The 19,812-nt window shown below is 39.3% G+C and overlaps 1 protein-coding gene across 8 annotated transcripts in view; it reads left to right on the top strand.

The window, feature by feature from the left end:
* Nucleotides 1-19,812, top strand: part of TNRC6B (trinucleotide repeat containing adaptor 6B) — a 241,523-nt gene that overhangs the window by 68,985 nt on the left and 152,726 nt on the right. For 7 of the 8 annotated variants that reach the window (XM_057316508.1, XM_057316505.1, XM_057316506.1 and 4 more), the window contains exon 4: nucleotides 18,964-19,031. The exons of the other annotated variant lie outside the window; for it this stretch is intronic. In XM_057316508.1, the coding sequence (XP_057172491.1) occupies nucleotides 18,964-19,031 (68 nt within the window). The remainder of the gene's footprint in view (nucleotides 1-18,963; nucleotides 19,032-19,812) is intronic. 8 annotated transcript variants of the gene reach the window in all.

Here is a 19,812-nt window from a genome sequence, read left to right as displayed (position 1 = left end):
GTGGTATTAACTGTGTGGTATTGAGAGCTAGGTCAAAGCAAAGAATTCCTTCTGGATGGAAGCTTCATGATAGAGGAGGTAACACTTGAGTTTTGTTGGAACAATAGGTGTTTTTGTTTGTTTTAATTGGTTGATTGGTGAGTGGGTGGGTGGAGGTGGAAAGGGGATTATAAGCAGAATGAAGCATATGTCCCATATATAAATGGTGAAGTCTAACAGGAGATGGTGAAAAGATTTGAGTGTATTTCAGATATTGTGCTGTGTATTAAACCATGCCAAAAATTAATGGTTTAAAATTACTATCACAATCTCTTGGGCAGAAGAAGTCCAAATAATTTATGTAGATACTTCACCCTCAAGGATGTGGAGCCTAACTCCCCATTCCTTAAGTGTGGCTTCACCCAGTGGGGAAACCGGGCAAAGAGCATCTCGACCAGATGGTCAAGGTCTACATCAATGGGAAAAGTCATGTTTATAATATGTACCCTTGATGTGATGGGCTGAAATGGTACCTTACCTCAGTGGTCTTCTTCCCCAAAACCCGTTGTCCCACTCTGATCATGAGAAAAACATCAGACAGATCCTGAGAGAGGGATGTCCTATAAAACACCTGACCAAGACTACCCTCGAAACTGTCAAGGGAAAACAAGATACATCTGAGAAACTGTCACAGCCAAAAGGAGCCTAAGGTGACATCATGACTAAATGTAATTCAATATCCTGGATGAGATCCTGAAATAGAATAAGAATGTTAGGTAAGAACTAAGAAAATCTGAATAAAGTATGGATTTTAGCTAATAATGTGTCAATATTGGTTCATTAATGGTGACAAAGGTACTAAGATAAGATATTAATAATAGAGAAAAAAATATATATATAAGATCACCACCACAACTTTTGATTATCTCTCATGATCTGTGATTCACTGAGCTCTATAGGGCACTTCCGCTCCAAAGTGTTATTGGGAGGGGCCGCAGTCATCTGGAGGCCCAACTGGCCAGAAACATCCAGAATGGCTCACTCACATGGCTGGCAGCTGGCCATTCAGCTTGAGGCTGTTGACCTGAGCATCAAGGATCTCCTCCATATGACCTCTGCACATGGCTTGGGTTTCTCACAGCATGGCGACTGGGATCCAAGAGGGAGTACTGCAACCATGCAGAAGCTGCAGCCTTGGAAGTCAAACAGCTTTCCTTTCCCCACCTTCTGGTGAATTAGAGCCAGTCCCAGGACTACCCCAGATTCAAGGGAGGGAGAAACAGATTACACCTCTCAGCAGGAGGACGAGGAGAAAATTTGAGGTCATCTTGTAATAGTGATTAGAGTGTTGGGTGCCGGCTGAAGAGGAGGGAGTGATGGAGACCATTACCTAAGATTATCTCTGGCTAAGGAGTTTTAAGAACAGGCAACAGATTTCTAAAGCATGGAGGTGAGATGTGCATTTTACTTTATGATTTGCTTTCATAACAACTAGTGTTAATGTAGAGGATACACTAGAATGTCTGCATCTCAACACTCAAAGTCACAAGAAAGAGAGTCTGATTGGCCTAACCCAGCCTGTGGCCTGATTTCCATTAGGTCCTGAGTTCTCAAGTTGGGTAGCAGAGACCACAGACAAGGAAGTAGATCCCATGAAAGGACATATGAAGCAGGAAGCAGCAGCCAGCACTCCTGGGACAGTCTCCAGTCAATGCTGATATAATCTTCCACTATATTTTTTTACCAAGGATGGATCAGAATTTTTAATTTCAACTCCACAGCTATTTCTCACTTTACATTTAGTATAATTTAGGTTGATATTCTAAACGAGTTGGTGTTGGCTTACTAGTTGTAGAGATTCTGCAGCTATAGGCTTGGAATGTTTATTTTTTAAGTGAAATCTGGCAAGCATAGTAAAAATTATCATAAAACTGAGCAGTTGAGTGTTTGTGATCTCATTCTCTGTACTTCTTTGTATAGTTAAGCATTTTATAATAAAACAATAAAAACAAATAAGCTCTAGAGCTTAAGAATCATAGCTATGGATTTAAGTGCCCATGTGTCTTTATTAATTACCATAATAAAAAACGCTTAATGAATCAGGAAGCAAGCATTTTAGCTATAGTGTTCTCTGTATTATTATCGGAGGTAATAAATGAATAACCATAGTCTTTGCAAAGAATAAGGTGATCTATTGATTGACTTTACATCAAAGAGTTAAATGAGATGATTTGGACTAAGTCTTTTGCTTTTTTTTAGAAAGGGGGCCAGTGGAGGGGGAGGGATACAGGGAGAGGGAGAGAGAATCTTAAGCAGGCTCCAAGTCCATCATGGAGCCTGATGTGGGGCTCGATCTCATGACCCTGAGATCATAACCTGAGCTGAAATCAAGAGTCAGATGATAAACCGACTGACCCACCCAGGCTTCCCAAGTCTTTTGCTTAAGTTTAGGATATCTCTATCTGAGGCTGAATCTGATTTAGCAAATTACAAGATTTTATGACTTTGGTATTTTAAGAATAGACTGGGGAAGAAACTATGCAGGATAGGTATTTTTCCCATTTGTTTTCATAGCTGGCAAACAACATAAATTGGATTGGATTCCAAGTCTGACTTCCAAAGTCCATGGTAAGTTCAGTCCTCCACAGAGTAATCGATTCTGTTTACTTGTATCAGAGTAACTTCTTAGAAAGGTTGCCTGGTATAGAAGAATGCATACAAGGAGAGTGGGTGCTTCATGCATATGAATAATGCTGCTATGAACATCATTCCTTATATGGTTTGGTGCAGACACATGCCTTCATTTCTCTTGAGTGAATAACCAGGAGTGGAATTGCCGGGTCATATGGTAACTTTGTGTTTTATTTTTTGAGGAACTGCCAAACTGTTTTCCAAGTGGCTGCACCATTTTATATTCCCACCAGAAGTGTATGAGGGTCTAATTTGTCCATATCCTCACCATTTGTTATTGTATGTATTTTTTATTCTAGTGGATATGAAATACTATCTCATTGTGGTTTTGATTTGTCCCCATGGCATGCTTTTTTAAATGTAAGGAAAAAATTATAGGAAAGTAATAATAAGATGAAGGTGACCAGGCCCCACTCTGGACTTACTGAAATAGAATCTCAAGAGTTGGGAACCTGGGATCTCTATATCTATTTTACAAGTGCCCCAGGTGATCCCTAAGCCAGTAGTGCACAGACCACAGCTGAACTAAGGAGCACTCAGAGGAGGCAAAACCAGTGAATTCTTAAGTCTCTGAAAGTAAGACATACATAAACTTCAGAGTAGGGGTGCATCTGGGGAGGGAGCAAAAAGATTGGGTTTGGAAAGGGCTGGCTACACAGGGGGCCTCAACTCTTCACTGTATCTGTATTTGTATTTCTTTAAAAAAGAGGGGGAAATCTGAAACAAGTATGATAAAGCAAATACGTTAAATCTGAGTGGTTACAGGGGTGTGTTTGTTATTTTATTCTCTGTACTTTTTTCTATATCTTAAAAAATGTCCCTAATTTATAAAAATAGAAAATTCTATTTTCTCTCCAGCCTGGACCATCACGTTTGTATTCCATCTAGCAAAAAAGAACTTGTTTCTTACCTTGAAAGACTTTATGAAAGTTGCACATTCAACTGTGCTTTTATATTTCTTTGATCAGAATTTAATAACATGACCACAATAAACTTCAAATGATGTTAGAATATGTGTTAGCTAAAATTTACAGATTCTGTTGCTAAGGGGGAAGTGCTTCTATGTCTCAAAGTCAACCACATTATCCAGTACGCTGCTGCTATTATACTGGTCTTGCCCATCCTATAGATGTACAATTGATTCTTTTAAACCCGGAATTTTAAAAAGGGTTTTTCAAGAGACTAACATAATTCAATGAGGGAAAGGAAAATCTTTCAATAAATCGTGCTAGAGCAACCAGATAGCCATATGGAAATACATGAGCCATGATTGCTATGCCACACACCATACATAAAACCTAATTGCAGATAGATCAAAGACCTAAATCTGAGGGCTAAAACTGTGAAGCTTTTGGAAAACAACATTAGAGATGTCTCTATGAAAAAAGAGAGAGAGAGAGATATATCTCTATGACCTTAGGTAGATTGCAAAAAAGCACGAACCATAAATAAGAACAGTTGTTCAGTTGAATTTCATCTCAAAAACTTTAAACATCTGCTGATATGCTGACAGCATTAAGAATGTGGAAAAGCTACTTGTAATACATTTATTTAATAAAGCTTTGTGTCATATCTAGAATATATATACAATTCCTAAAAATCAGTAAGATTAAACAACTGAAAAATATGTACAAAAGATATAAATAGTTATTTCACAAAATAAGGCCATAAAATAGGTTTTCAACATTATTCATGAGGGAAATGCAAATTAAAACTAATATGATATTACGGTGCTTGGGTGGCACAGTTAATTAAGTGTCCAACTCTTGGTTTCGGCTCAGGTCGTGATCTCAGTGTCATGAGATGAAGCCCAATGTCGGGCTCTGCCCTCAACATGGAGTCTTTTTGGGACTCACTATTCCTCTCCCTCTGCCCCTCCCCCACCTAAAATAAACAAATCCTAAAAAAAAAACCTAATGTGATATTACATACTCACCAAAGTTTGAAAGACTGAACATACCAAGTGTGGCAAGAATGTGGAGCAACTGGAACTCTCATACATTGTTAGAAAGAGTATAAAATGGTACAACTACTTTAGAAACTGTTTCTCAGATCTCTAGTAAAGTTAAACAGGAGCACCTGGTTGGCTCAGTGAGTTGAGCATCTAACTCTTGATTTTGGCTCAGGTCATGATCTCAGGGTCCTGTGACTGAGCCCCACATTGGGCTCCATGATCAGTGGGGAGTCTGCTTGAAGATTTTCTCTCTCTCTCTCTGCCCCTTCCCCTGCTTGCACACACTCTCTCTCTCTAATTTAAATAAATAAATCTTTAATGTTAAATGTGTGGGGCGCTTGGGTGGCTCAGTCAGTTGAGTGTTGGACTCTTGATTTTGGCTCAGGTCGTGAGCTCATGTTGTGGGATGGAGCCCTGCCTCAGGTTCTGCACTAAGCATGGAATCTACTTGTCCCTCTCCCCCCATGCTCTCTCTCTCTCTAAAATAAATGAATAAATAAAATCTTAAAAAAAAAAAAAAAGTTAAGCATATACCTAACCTATAACCCAGACATTCCACTTCTAGGTGTATACCCAGTACATGACTGCATACGTTCACAAAAAGACTTAAGTGAGAACATTCATGGTATCTTTTTTGTAACAGCCCCAAACCAGATATAGCTTAACTCTCCATCAACAGGTGAATGAATAAATAAATTATAGTATGTTTGTTCAATGAAGTAGTACTAAGTTTAAAAATTAGACTCTTTTTTAAAAATTTATTTATTTATTTATTTATTTGACAGAGCACAAGCAAGGGGGGGCAGGACAGGGAGAAGCAGCCTCCCCGCTGAGCAAGGAGCCCCATGCAGGGCTCAATCCCAGGACCCCAAGATCATGACCTGAGCCGAAGGCAGATGCTTAACCAACTGAGCCAGCCAGGTGCTCCTAAAATAACACAATTTTTAAAAGTTATTGGGACTTCTGCTGCTGAGCAAGATGGAGTATCAGAGACAGAATTCACCTTCCCACTGGAAATAAATCACTTAAAAATAGACCAAAAAAAAGAATCTATGTATCTGAAACAACAATTTAAAAACATTGGGGGCGCCTGGGTGGCACAGCGGTTGAGCGTCTGCCTTCGGCTCAGGGCGTGATCCCGGTGTTATGGGATCGAGCTCCACATCGGGCTCCTCCACTATGAGCCTGCTTCTTCCTCTCCCACTCCCCCTGCTTGTGTTCCCTCTCTCGATGGCTGTCTCTATCTCTGTTGAATAAATAAATAAAATCTTTAAAAAATAAATAAATAAATAAATAAATAAATAAATAAATAAAAACATTGGACAATAAGTCGTGAAGGGCAGTGATCACTGAGAAATGGAAAACAAGTAAGGTGAGTCCTCTGACTACGCCAGCATACTGGCTTGCAAGAGCTTACAGGCTGCAGAGCAGGGAAGAGGAGCCCAGGCAAAGCCCAATGGACCCTCTCAGTTGAGGCAGCCCTTCTGAGGGTCTGGAGAGACTACAGCACCTAGAGATCTGGCCAGCATACTGGAAAGGGAAGAGTTACACACAGAGAGAACTCTGGAGATCTGTCTAGGGTTCATCCTGAGTATTCAGCAGAATACTTTTGGGCACATGCATGTGAGGAGACTATTCATGGCTGCGGCAGGTGGGGGGACCCATCCAAGAGGATTAAAAGAAACAGTGTCCATAATATTGCCTCTTTCTACACCCTGGGAAACCTTATAATTCATGGAACATTAGATAGAGCCCTCAGTAGTGGTACTAACAGGGTCCTCGCCTTATTGGTAGAGAATAATTAGTCCTGAACTAAACACTACTTTGGTCCAGCCTAGCATATCCTAAAAGCAAGATACAAAAGGAACAGACTGTTTCAAAGTAATCTAACTGTGCCCCAGAACAAAGCTTAAAAATATTTATAGGAATCCAGAATATTCAGTACTCAGCAAAGTGAAATTCACAATGTCTGGTATCTAAGCAAAGATTATCGGACATGTAAAAACCAGGAAAACACAGACCATAGTGAAGGGAAAAAAAGTCAATTAATTGAAGTCAACCCACAACTGACACAGATTAAAATTAGAAAGGAATATCAAAATACTTATTATAACTATATTTCAGATACTCAAAAAATCACGTAGAAAAATGAAAGATATTTTTAAGAAGACTCAAATTTCTAGAGTTGAAAACTATAATGTCTGAGATGAAAAATATAGTGGATGAGATTAGTGGCAGATTAGACATTGCAGAATAAAAGATTAGAGAATTTAAAGTCATACTAATAGAAAATATCCATCACAAAACATAGAAAAAAGAATAAAGAGCAAAATATGGAAAGATGATCAGTGTGCTATAGACAACTTCAGGGAACCTCATATACATGTAATTTTAGTCTCTGAAGAAGAGGGAAGGGAGCAGAAAAAAAAATCTAAGAAATAACAGCCCCAAATTTGATAAAAACTGTAAGTCCACAGATCCAAGAAGTTAAATGTTCCTGAAACATGAAGAAAACTGCACTAAGGCATATCATAATCAAATTACTCAAAACCAGTGATAGAGAAAAATCTTAAAACCAGAGGACAAAAGACACTGTTAACAGAGGAACAAAGATAAGGATTTGTCTTTGGAAACAATGCAAAAAAGAAGACAGTGGTCTATAAAGTACTGAAAGAAAAATTTAACCTTGAATTTTGTAATCAGCAAAATTTCTTTCAGGAATGAAGGCTAAAGTCTGTTTCCAACACACAAAAGCTGAAATAATTCATCATCAACATACCCTTCCTTACTATAGGAAATGTGGAAGGGAGAAGGAAGGGGATGCCAGATGGAAATACGAATCTATGCAAAGAAATGAAGAGCAGGAAATGGAAACGACATGGGTAGATACGGAAGACCTATTACTTAAATCTCTTTAAAAGAGAATTGATTGTTTGAATAAAAGTTATACAAATGCATTGTGGGTTTATGTCTGTGTAATGTACACTAATATCCCCTTAAAGGCCAAGAGGGGGAAGATGGAAGAATACTATCGTAAGGTTCCTATGTTATATGTAAATTAGTATAGTTTCACTTGAAGAGAAGGGGATACTTCCCAACTCCTTCTGTGAGGTCAGCATTAATTTGATATCAAAACCAAAGACATTGACAGAAAAGAAAATTACAGAATAGGCTCTCTCATGAAGTAGGTGCAACAATTCTAAACAAACTTTGAGCATATGATAATACATGACCAGGTGGGATTTTTCCCAGGAATGCAGCGTTGGTTGAGCATTCAGAAATCGATCAGTATGTAATTCATCACATTAACAAATTAAAAAAGAAAAACCATATGATCAACTCAACAGATGGAGAAAAAGCATTTGACAAATGTCACATCCATTCCTGATAAAAACTGTCAGCAAACTAGGAATAGAAAGGAACTATTTGACCCGTTAAAGGGCTTTTATGAAGATCCTACGGTTAAACTTAATGGTGAAAGACTGAATGATTTGCTTCTAAGATGAAGAACAACTGATGTCTGCTGTTCCCCCTTCTATTCAGCATTGTACATACGCTGAAAACCACAAAACATTGCTGAGAGAAAATAAAGTCAGCCTAAATAAATAGAGAGATATACATGTTTGTGTGTGTGTTTTTTTTTTAAGATTTTATTTATTTATTTGACAAAGAGGCAGCAAGAGAGGGAACACAAGCAGGGGGAGTGGGAGAGGGAGAAGCAGACTTCCTGCTGAGCAGGGAGCCGGATGCGGGTGCCCCAAGATGTACCTCTTTATAGGTCAGAAGATTGAATACTGTTTAGATGTTGCTTCTCCCCAAATTGATCTATAGAGTCAATCCCTGTCAAAATCTTAGCAGCCTTTTTTTTTTGTAGCAGTGAAAAAGTTGACTTATAAATCCATATGGAAATGCACAGGACATTGAACAGCTGTATTAGTTTGCTAGGGCAGCTCTGACAAGTACCACAAACCGAGTGGCGTAAACAGCAGAAATGTATTGTCTCACGGTTCTGGAGACCAGAAGTCCAAGACCAGGGTGTTGGTGGGGCCTTGTTCCATGTGAAGGGACTAGGGGAGGGTCTTTTCTAGGCCTCTCTTCTAGCGTCTTGCTTCTAGCTTCTTGGCTTATCTCAGCATAACCCAGTCTTCATGTGGCATTGTCTCTGTGTCCAGATTTTCCCCTTTTAATAAAAGGACACCAGTCATATTGGATTAGAGCCTGCTCCAATAACTTTATGATTACCTCTGTAAAGACCCCATCTTTAAATAAGGTCACATTCTGAAGTATTGGAGGTTAGGACTCCAGCATCTTTTTTAGAGGGGTGGGGGGACACTATTCAACTTGTAACAATAATCAAAACAACTTTTGAGTAGAACAGAGTTTGAGTGCTAATACTACCTGATTTCAGAACTTTTTATAAAGCTGCAATAGTCAAGACCCTGTAGTACTGGGAAAAAGATTAGACCAGTGGAAAAGAAGAGAGATTCTGACACTGACCCACACATATATGGACAAATGATCTTTGAAAAAGGCCATTTTGCGGAGGCAATTCAGTGGAGAAAGGATATTTTTTCAACAAATGGTGTTAGAGCAATTGGATATCCATATGCAAAAAAAAAAAATGAACATAGATCTAGACCTCATAGCATATATAAAAATTAACTGAAAATGGATCTTAGATCTAAATGTAAAGCTTAGAACTGTAATGCTTCTAGTAGAAAATATAAGAGAAAATCTGTGGCTAGGGCAAAGATTTCTTAGATACCACAGCAAAAGCACAACCATTAAATTTTAAAAATTGATAAATTGTCTGGGGCTCCTGACTGACTAAGTCATAGAGTGTGTGACTCTTGATCTCAGGGTTGTAGGTTTGAGCCCCACATTGGGTGTAGAGATAACTTAAAAATAAAATATTTGGGGGGCCCCTGGGTAGCATAGTCGGTTAAGCATCTGACTCTTGGTCGGCTCAGGTCATGCTTTCAGGATCATGGGATCCAGCCCTGTGTCCGGCTCCACAGTCAGCGTGAAGTCTGCTGAAGTTTCTCTCTCTCTCCCCATGGGATCCAGCCCCATGTCAGGCTCCACAGTCAGCATGGAGTCTGCTGAAGTTTCTTTCTCTCTCTCTGCCCCTCCCTGCTCGCTCTCTCTCTAAGATAAGTAAATCTTTAAAAGAATAAATAAAATCTTTTTAAACTAAATAAAAATTGGTAAATTGTACTACATCAAAATTAAGAACTTCTGATCTTTGAAAGATGCTGTTAATGAGAATGAAAAGATAAACCACAGACTGGAAGAAAATACATGAAAAACATCTACCTGAATAAGGACTTGTATCTAGAATCTATTAAAAACTCTCAAAGCTCTGTAACTGGCAAAAAACCAAATTTAGAAAATGAGCAAAGAATTGGAAGACATTTATCCAAAAAAGATAACCAGATGGCCAATGAGCCCATGAAGAAATGCTCACCATCATTACATTAGGGAACTACACACCAAAACCACAGTGACATGCCACTTCACACCTGCTGGGATGGCTGCTATCAAAGGGACAGACAATAGCAAGTGTGGGTGAAGATGTGGAAAAATTAGAACCCTTGGACACTCCTAGTGGAAATGGAAAATGGTGCAGCCACTTTGAGAAACAGTTTGGTAGTCCTTCAAAAAGTTGGACATAGAGTTATCATATGACCCAGCAATTCCACTCCTGGGTATTCACCCGAGGGAAATGAAAGCATGCGTCCACACAGAAATTTGTACACAAGTGTTTATAACAGCATTATTCATAATAGCAAAAAAGTGGAAATAATCCAAATGTCCATCAGCCGATACTGTAGATAAACAATATGGTACACCCGTATAACGGGGGGGCATTCAGCAGTAAAAGAGAATGAAGCACTGATACATGCTACAATAAGGATGAAACTTGAAAACATTGTGCTTAGGGAAAGCAGACAAACACAAAACAGCACATAATGTATGACTTCATTTATACACGAAATGTTCAGAATAGGCAAATCTGTAGAGACAGAAGTAGGTTGGCTGCTATCTGGTGCTGAAAAGGAGGATGAAGGGAGGGCAGACTGGGGAGTGACTGCCAGTAAGTACAAATTCCCTTTCTGAGAGGATAGGAATGTTCTGAAATTGGATTGTGGTGATAATCGCACAATTCCGTAAATATATTAAAAGCCGTTGAATCGTATACTTTAAACAGGTGAACTTTATGGTATGTAAATTATAGCTCAGTAAAGGTAGTTGGGGATGCCTGTCTGTCTCAGTTGGTAGAGCATGCAACTCTTGATCTTGGGGTTGTTAGTTGAAGTCCCATGTTCAGCGTAGAGCTTACTTTAAAAAAAGAGAGAGAAATAAAGCTGCTTAAAAGAATGGTCAAAAATTTGAACAGCACTTTACCAGAGAACGATGGCAAAGGAGCTCGTGAAAAGATGTTCAATGTCAATGTAATTAAAGCCACAATTAGAATGGGTAAAGTTAAAAAGACTTAACCATAACAGGGTACCTGGGTGGCTCAGTCGTTAAGTGTCCGAGTTTGGCTCAGGTCATGATCCCAGGGTCCTGGGATCGAACCCCGCGTCAGGCTCCCTGCTGAGCGGGGAGTGTGCTTCTCCCTCTCCCACTCCCCCTGCTTGTGTTCCCTCTCTAGCTGTCTCTCTTTCTGTCAAATAAATAAATAAAGTCTTAAAAGGAAAAAAAAAGACTTACCATACCAAGTGTTGGTGGGATATGAGGAACTGGAACTCTCATACACTGCTGGTGGGGAGATAAAATGCTGCAGCCACTTTGGAAAACAGTCAGAGACTGTTTCTTAAAAAGTTAAAACATACAGCTCCATATGATCCAACTGTTCCACTGTTAGAGGCTGAATCGTTTTCCCTGTCCAGCCCCTGCCCCCAAATTCGTCTGTTGGAAGTCTTAACCTCCATGACCTTGTTTGGAATTAGGGTCTTTGCAGAGGTAATCAAATTAAAATAAGTCATTAGGGTGGGCCATAATCCAGTGTGACTAGTGTCTTTTTTAAAGGAGGAAATTTAGGGGCGCCTGGGTGTCTCAGTCGGTTAAACGTCTGTCTTCGGCTCAGGTCATGATCTCAGGGTCCTGGGAATGAGCCCCACATTGGGCTCCCTGCTCAGCTGGGAGTCTCCTTTTCCATCTCCCTCTGCTCCTCACCCTCACTTGTGATTTCTCTCTCTATCTCTCTCAAATAAATGGGAAAATCTTTAAAAAAATAAAATAAAAAGGGAAATTTAGACATAGAGACACAAACAGAGGGAGAATGCCATGTGAACATGAAGATGGCCGAGGGGAGAGGCCTGGAACAAATCTTTCCCTCACAGCCCTCTGAAGGAACCAATGCCCTTCTTCATATCTCACTTCTAGCTTCCAGGTCTGTGTAACAGAAATTCTTTAAAAAATCTGAAGTATTGGAAGGTAAAGTTAAGAGAATCTCCAGAAAGTAAAAGAAAAAAATCAGAAAGATACAAATGGAGACAAAAGAAGAAAATTCATGGATCAATGCCGAAAATTCAACACTGAATAAGGAATTCCTGGAGGGGATAAAATTATCAAATAAGTAGAGAAAATGTCCTAAACCTGAAGAACCTGAGTTTCTAGATTGCAAGACCTACTCAGAAGCTCAATAAATTTAAAAAGAACCATGCTTAGTGGTTTGCATTTGTGGAACACAGAGGAGAAATAAAAGACCCTAAAAGTTTCTGTAGAAGAAACAGGTTCTATCTAAAACATTAGGATTTGGAATACTGTCAGATTTCTGTATTGCAACTCTGGGAACTAGAAGACACTGCAGCATCACTTCAAAATTGTTGAGGGAAAAAGGTTTACTGACTTGAACTTCTAATTCAGTTATGTATGTGGGTAAGAAAAAAATTCTGTATGTCAGTTATATACATGGATAAAATAAGGACATTTTAGTCATTCAAGATCTCAAACAATTTACGTCCCATATACCTTTCATCAGGAAATGACTGGAATATATGCTTCACCTAACTCAGGGAGTAAACCGTAAAAGAAGAAGGCCAAGGATCTGGGGAACAGATGCTCCAGGGTAGGAGAGAGAGCCAGGAATTTCAGAGATGAAGGGGAAAAGACATCCCTGGCAAAGTGTCAGCTCTTTAGTGGCCTAGAGAGCAAACAATCTAGACTGAAACAGGAGAAAACCCCTGAGGAATGTCTCTAAGACTGAAATGAAATTGATAGATTACCTGAAGTGTTTGAATTTATTAAGAGGAGATTTACAGCTCTGTTGAAGAGTTTGAGGATGAATTAGTGAAAAATACATAATAAATACTAAGCCCCCCCCACCCCCCGCCAAATTGAGAAAAGGAAAAAGTAGTTATTGTTAGTTCCAGGGAAAACAAAAAATTGTACAAGAAAAGCAAATTTAATTATACTATTCCGTATGATTCAGCTGTATCTGTTATTTACTTAGTAATAGCACTATTAGCCCTGAATATCGATTTGAACAAATATGGGACTTATATTGGGAGGATGGGGAAGAAGAGGTCTGTGGGGGGGAGGGGGGCTCAGAGGAGAGTGCTGTTTTTGTTTATAAGCCTGGTGGCATTATTTGACTTTTAAAATCCTATAGGGGTACCTGGGTGGCTCTGTCAGTTAAGTGTCTCCCTTCGGCTCGGGTCGTGATCTCTGGGTCCTGGGATGGTGCCCTGAGTCGGGCTCCCTGCCCAGCAGAGCGTCTGCTTCTCTGTCTCCCTCTGCCCTTCCCCACCTCATGCGCATGCTTTCTCTCTCTCTGATAAATAAATAAAATCTTCAAATTTAATCAATCAGTGTTTTATCAGATCATTGATGAGAACATGGAAGTAATGGAGTTTAATTTATTCTCTTAATAATTTGGATAGTAAAGGGAAAGGTAAAAACAGGAGGGTATTTGGAGAGTATCACAAGGCCAAAAATAATTTTTCAGAATAGAAGAGATTATAAAGTATTTGTCAGTTGAGGGGATGGATTTACTGGAAAGGACGAAAGATTTCCTTAGATAGTAAGGACCCAGAGGAGGTGGTGTGCTGTAGGTCATGCATTTAGAATGCAGATGGTGGGGGGAGTCAGGCAGAAGAGTAGAGTGGAGGAAAATGGGTGAAGATGCAGATTTGTGTGAGACAGGCTTTCAGGATAATCTTCAGAAATGCCAGGTAGGGAAGATGCCTGATGGATGGGTTTGGAATCTTGTAGAGTGGAAAAGTTACAGAATGAATGAGTGAAGAATGTGGTGTAGGTCAGACATTCATTCAGTTATTCAGCCCAGTGCATAGCACACAGAAGGCATTCAGAAGGTATGTTGAATGAATGAGCAACAAGAAGGGTTGTGTTAGATTCTGGGATGCACAAAGATTGCATTGTTTCTCTCCAAGGCTCACCAGCAGAGGGGAAATGGGTGAACAAAGGATCACAGGTGCTTGCTGGGCCTTGCAGGGTAAGTGGGAAGGAGCACCTTGGGAGGCTCCAAGGAGGAAGCGCTAGTTGTCAAAAATGCCTCCTAGAGAAAGTAATGATTGAACCAGTCTTCGAAGACTGAGTAGCAGTTCATCAGAAAGACAGGATGAAGAAGGCCCTTCCCGGCCAGGTGCTGACATGTGAGCACTGAGTGGAAGTTAATTGGCATACAGTTGAAAAGGAATCAGTTTTGTAACTTTCTCCAGCTATGCTCTGTATTCCCGGAGCAGAAGAGAAAAAGTTAAGGGATTGGTAGGACAGAAATATCCTAAAAACAAGTTGGTGTTGAGCAAATCTAGGGCACTGAGGAGAAAAATTACTGAAATGCCTGTTAGGGGAGCCTCTAAATGGACGCTGAGGACAAAAAGCAGAACTAGAAGTTAGAGTGACTCTTCCCAGGTTCAGATGGAGCGAGGGAGTGCAAAAGGAAGTTTGTGGCCTGAGTTGTATTTCAGAATTGAGGGACCTTGATGTGGAGCACTTGGGGTCCTGCCCGTTCCCTAGCTGAATTAGGAAGGAGGAAAGTCTCCTGCCTACGGTTGGTTTAGTGTGTCTGACTCCTTTAGGCTGTGTCAAGCGCCCTTCCTGTATCATTGCATTGCTTTCTCCCACTATGGTCGTGTTTTTTTTTTTTTTTTATTTAATTGGAGTGTAGTTGACACACAATGTTAGTTTCAAGTGATTCCACAGGTCTGCACTGTTATGCTACTATGCTCACCACAAGTGTAGTTACCATCTGTCACCATACAATGCTAATAATTGACTGGTTTTTGTTTGTCTTTCTCACTGATCTGCAAGCTTTTTGAGGGCAGAGACTATCTTCTTCATCTTTATCTCCACCCAGCACCTAGCGTGTAATATGTGCTGAGTAAATGTTTGTTGAATGAATGGATGAATGGGAGTGAAAAAGGTGAAGACGTGGTATAAATTTCATGTCTAAAAATCTTGAAGGGCACCTGGTTAGCTCAGTCGGTTAAGCTTTCAACTCTTGATCTCACTCAGGTCTTGATCTCAGGGTTGTGAGTTCAAGCCCTGCATGGAGCTCCATGCTGGGCATGGAGCCTACCTTAAAAAAAGAAAAAAATCTTGAAACTCCTGAAAATGAAGTCAAGGGGGAGGAGGGGTAGAGATCATCAAATTAAGTCCAAAAGTGTTCATAAAATTTGTAGGAAAAAAAAAGAAACAAGGATGTGAAGGGACTGGAAGTGGACGTGAGAAAAACAGGAAGTGGCGATAAGGAGCAGTGATCTTTCTAGACCATTTTTATTGCCTTCTGAGATGACGGAGACTGAGAAAAGTTGTGAACACTGCTGCAGGAGATGGTGTCTTCTGGGGAAAGGCATTTGAATTGGCACTTAAAGGAATGAGTAGGAATTTGGACTGTATGTGGGCAGAAGGCCAGGGCTTCTAGGCAAGAGCGAACAGTACATGTAAATTCTCAGGAGGTTAAGGAGATGTGTGCTCCTCCAGGGGTCCAGAGTGGGTGAGGCAGGGGCAGATGAAAAGATTGTTTAGAGAAAGGAACTGAACTTTTATCCCTCAGAGTAAGTAACGGAGCACCCGCTGAAGAATTTCAAGGAGAGCAATGCAATCAGATTTGCATTTACAAAGCCCACTTGATGGAAGTGGTTTGGAGGATGTATTAAAATGAGATGGGACCCAGAAGCACAAAGACCAATGAGAAGGCTTGTGTAGTCGTGAGATTTAGAGAAGCTGGCTTTTAACTATGGCAGTTAAAGAGAATAAAGAAGGGGTGATGGATGTGAGAGCTATTTAAGAGGTAAAAGCCACAATACTTGGTGATTAATAGAATGTGGGGTTAAGGAGGGAACCTTAGATTCTTGTGTGATGACAGGCTTCCCCTGCTATCTGAAGGTAGAGCGTTCCTGTGAGATCTTTCATAAGTCCAAATGTTGCATGAAACCAAGAAACAATGACCATTTCTTTATATGGGAAGAGTTGGATCATTCCCAACCCCAGAAAATAACCTCTCCTAGCTTTTCTGATACTTTAGGACACATTTTGCTAATGGTTGCACAAAATAACCTGAGATAAAGCACAGATGCTCACGAAGTTCAGAGCTCTGGCAGCTGGATGCTGAGATGCTGAGTGTAGTAGGGAAGGAGATTGGTGGTGCCCCTCTCGCTGCTCAGGGTGCACTGCCTCTATAACGGCTGGCTGCAAAACCAATGCTGAACGCTTCTTTGTTTTTTGCCTTTTTTTGTAAAAAAGTGAAAATACTCTTCAGATTTATTTATTTATTTATTTGCAAAAATAGGTATTAACATAGACCTTTTGTAAAAGTGAAGTGGTATAACAGACTTTTGAAAAGTGCAACATACCTGTATAGGTTTCCTCTTTGCCAATCTTAGTGAATGATGGTACCATTTGCAGAGATAGGGGATATAAAAAGGAGAGGAAATTTGAGGACAAAGATGATGTTTCATTTTGGAACTTACTGGGCCATCCAAGTGGTGAAGACTAGTATGCATAACCTGGCGGCTGGAGTTAAAGGTTGGGAGCCCACATAGAAGAGATTGTCAAAGCTGTGGGTTCTTCGATCTTCTCATTATTGTACTTAACTAGAAATTGATTATAGATAAGCCTTTTTCAAAAAAAAACTAAGCAGAGGCTAAGGTGCACAATTTAGAGCTTTTTTTTTTTTTTTAGAGCTCTTTAATTGGAGAGAATTTTTAAAGGTGAAGGATCAAGAAATTTCTGTAATACATATAAATGAGAGAATAGTCATTCTTTAAAAAAATGATCAATGCTTGCACTTGCAAGAAGCTTAACAAACTTAAACAGTTTGTCACCTGTTTTTCCTAATTAAGGCATAACATTTATTTAGTTAAGTGCATAAAATGCACAACACAGTGATTTTTAAAAACCTCCGTAGACACTCTTGTAACACAACCAGGTCATCTCTAGCTCCTCATAAGGTTCCCTCTGCAATCCTGTTTTTTTCTTCTAGAGTTTTTACATCCTCTCCTTGGCTAAGTCCCGTAGGCTGCAGAGTCGGGAAGTTCCTAGGAATAAAGTCAAAACCTGGTTTGAATTTTACAGTATGCGTAGTATGTGTCTTTATTATTCTTGTGTATGCTTCCTCCAATTTCTTTAATAGAAATTATGAACACTTCTTAACTTCTGTCTGTTTTGAAACTTAGCTTCTTAATATTGTCCCACCTTCTCTAGCATTCTTGAGAAATGAAGACTGGAGAAGATGACAGAATTGGAAAGCCTTTTGTTTTCTTTGGGTTTCATTGTGGTGTATGTGTCTATGTTACTGTTGTCTGTCTTCCAGATTACTAGGTCGTATAACTATTTTTGTAGGTTGGGAATAGTCCTATCTACTTCCTTGAATACATCTGTTTGATTTTTTTAAGCTTATGCCTTTTGGGAGAATTTTCGTAGGACTGACAGACAATCACCATTTGTGGAGGTAGCTCTGTCTCTGTCATTGACCTTCCAGATCAGCTGTTTGGAATAGTAAAATGCTTTTTTTCCCCCTTGAAATTTGTACTGAGAAATAAACTATACATATATAAAAGAAAGAAATACATTGTTAAAAAATAATAATGAAACAGACACCCATATACCTACTACAGAGGCCAAGAAATAGACCGCAGGCATACCACAGGACGCTGCATATCACTAGCCTAAATTCTGTATGTCATTCATTTTTTAAAAATAGTTTTTAGGGGTACCTGGGTGGCTCAGATGGTTAAGCGTCTGTCTTCAGCTTGAGTCATGATCTCAGGGTCCTAGGATCAAGCCCTGCATTGGGTTCCCTGCTCAGCAGGGAGCCCGCTTCTCCCTCTCCCTCTACTGCTCCCCTTGCTTGTGCTCTCTCGCTCTGTCAAATAAATAAATAAAATCTTTTAAAAATAATAAAATAAAATAGTTTTTTAAAACTATGTATGCACACATATACATCTATATACACATGCATATATACAGTTTTAAAATGTGTATATTTGAACATTATATAATGGAATTATACTGTGTGTGTATTCTTTTGTGATTTGCATTTTCACCCAATATCGTGTTTTTGTAACTCATCTAGGCTGCGGTGTGTAGCTATAGTTCATTCATTTTCATATAGTATAGTATTCTGTTATCTGAAAACACCATAGTATATTTATTTATTTTACAGTTGGTGGATGTTTGTTCTGTTGTTTCTTTTCTGTTAAAAATAATTCTACAAAAAGTATTTTTATATATGTGTAAAAATTTCTCTAGAGTATTTATCTAGAAGTGCAACCACTATTTTGTTCAAGTAAATACATAGTCAATGTACCAGATAGTGGCAAACTTTGAAAAATGGTTGTACCAATTTTTTCTTCCCCCCAGGAATAGATGAATATTGCTATTGCTTTGTGCCCTTGCTAACACTTGGTATTGCCAAACTTTTAAATTTTAGCCAACCTGGTAGTTGTGAAATGGTATCTCTTTGTGGTTTTAATTTGTATTTTCCTGGTTGACATGAGATTGAATATCTTTTCATTTGTGCATCCCCTTCAGTAAAATTCCTACTTGGTTATTTTGTAAAATTTTCTGGTACATTGTCTTTTTCTTCTTGATTCATAGCAATTCTTTATTATATTCTGGATGTTAATTTTTTGTTACAGTTGTGTGAGTTGCAAGTCAACATGCTTCCTTTTCTGTTCCACAAATCTAGTCACGCAAAGAGAGATGCCTTGAGCAAACCTGGAGATTGAAAGTCGCTGGCCCAGGCTTCTGTACCAGGCAATAGAGTGCAGTGGCCATGTGGTTCTGCACAGGGCAGGCTTTGGAACTTTGAGTGAGTTGCATCTTCATTACTGACTACTGCTGACCTGTGGTGCTTGCCTTTGCAGGTGGAACAGGAGGATTTTGTAATGGAAGGGCATGGCAAGACTCCACCTCCTGGTGAAGAAAGCAAACAGTGAGTCACAGTTTATTTAAAAAGGGTCCTATTACAGATCTTCAGAAGTACTTTGGTTAAACATGCGGAGAGCGTGTTTGCAGAGCATGTATACGTTGGGCACATTGTGGAACTCACCAGTTGCTTTGGTGGCTGTTAATGCATTGCTGCTATTTATAGACAGACTAACTGGAGGGACAAGAAAGTTGGCTTTGTAGTTTTTCACACTTGGCTAATCAAAATTTATGTTGCACTTTAGCAAAGGCTTTAAGGCTCAGGATGTTCCAAATTGAACTAATTCAGTCTGGTTGATTTCCAGAGAAGGTTTAAAATGGTATATTCTTTTCTTAGCTATGTCTTTATGAAGTGCACTAAATGAATAGACTGTTACCCTGCATTCCAAGTGTGAATTTATTTGAATAGTACTTCCTGAAATTCTATTAGTTATTTATACTTCTGTTCTCTGTTTAAATAACAAATTGTTTCCCTAAAGGAACGGGAATCATAAATAATATAACTTAGCCAACATTCTAAATAATTCAGGGTCTCTCCCCTGACTTCCTAAAGAGTGATCAGTTTTAAATCTGAAATTGGGAGTCCTCGGAATAGCTTTTTGGTGACAGTGAGCGGATTTTTCTCCTCCCTTTGCCATAGAACTTGAAAAATTGTGTTGCAGAGAAGACTGGTGTTTCATATGCCCTTTTAAAGGAAACACAGTTAAGGCTGGCCTGAAGTATGGACATAACTTCTTTTATTCAGACAGTAGTCTCCTAAGCTAAATGGGACAGCAATTCGTGGAATT

The sequence above is a fragment of the Ursus arctos genome, unplaced genomic scaffold, assembly GCF_023065955.2.
Source record: "Ursus arctos isolate Adak ecotype North America unplaced genomic scaffold, UrsArc2.0 scaffold_21, whole genome shotgun sequence".
Lineage (NCBI taxonomy): Eukaryota > Metazoa > Chordata > Mammalia > Carnivora > Ursidae > Ursus > Ursus arctos.
This window is presented reverse-complemented; position numbering and strand designations above follow the sequence as displayed.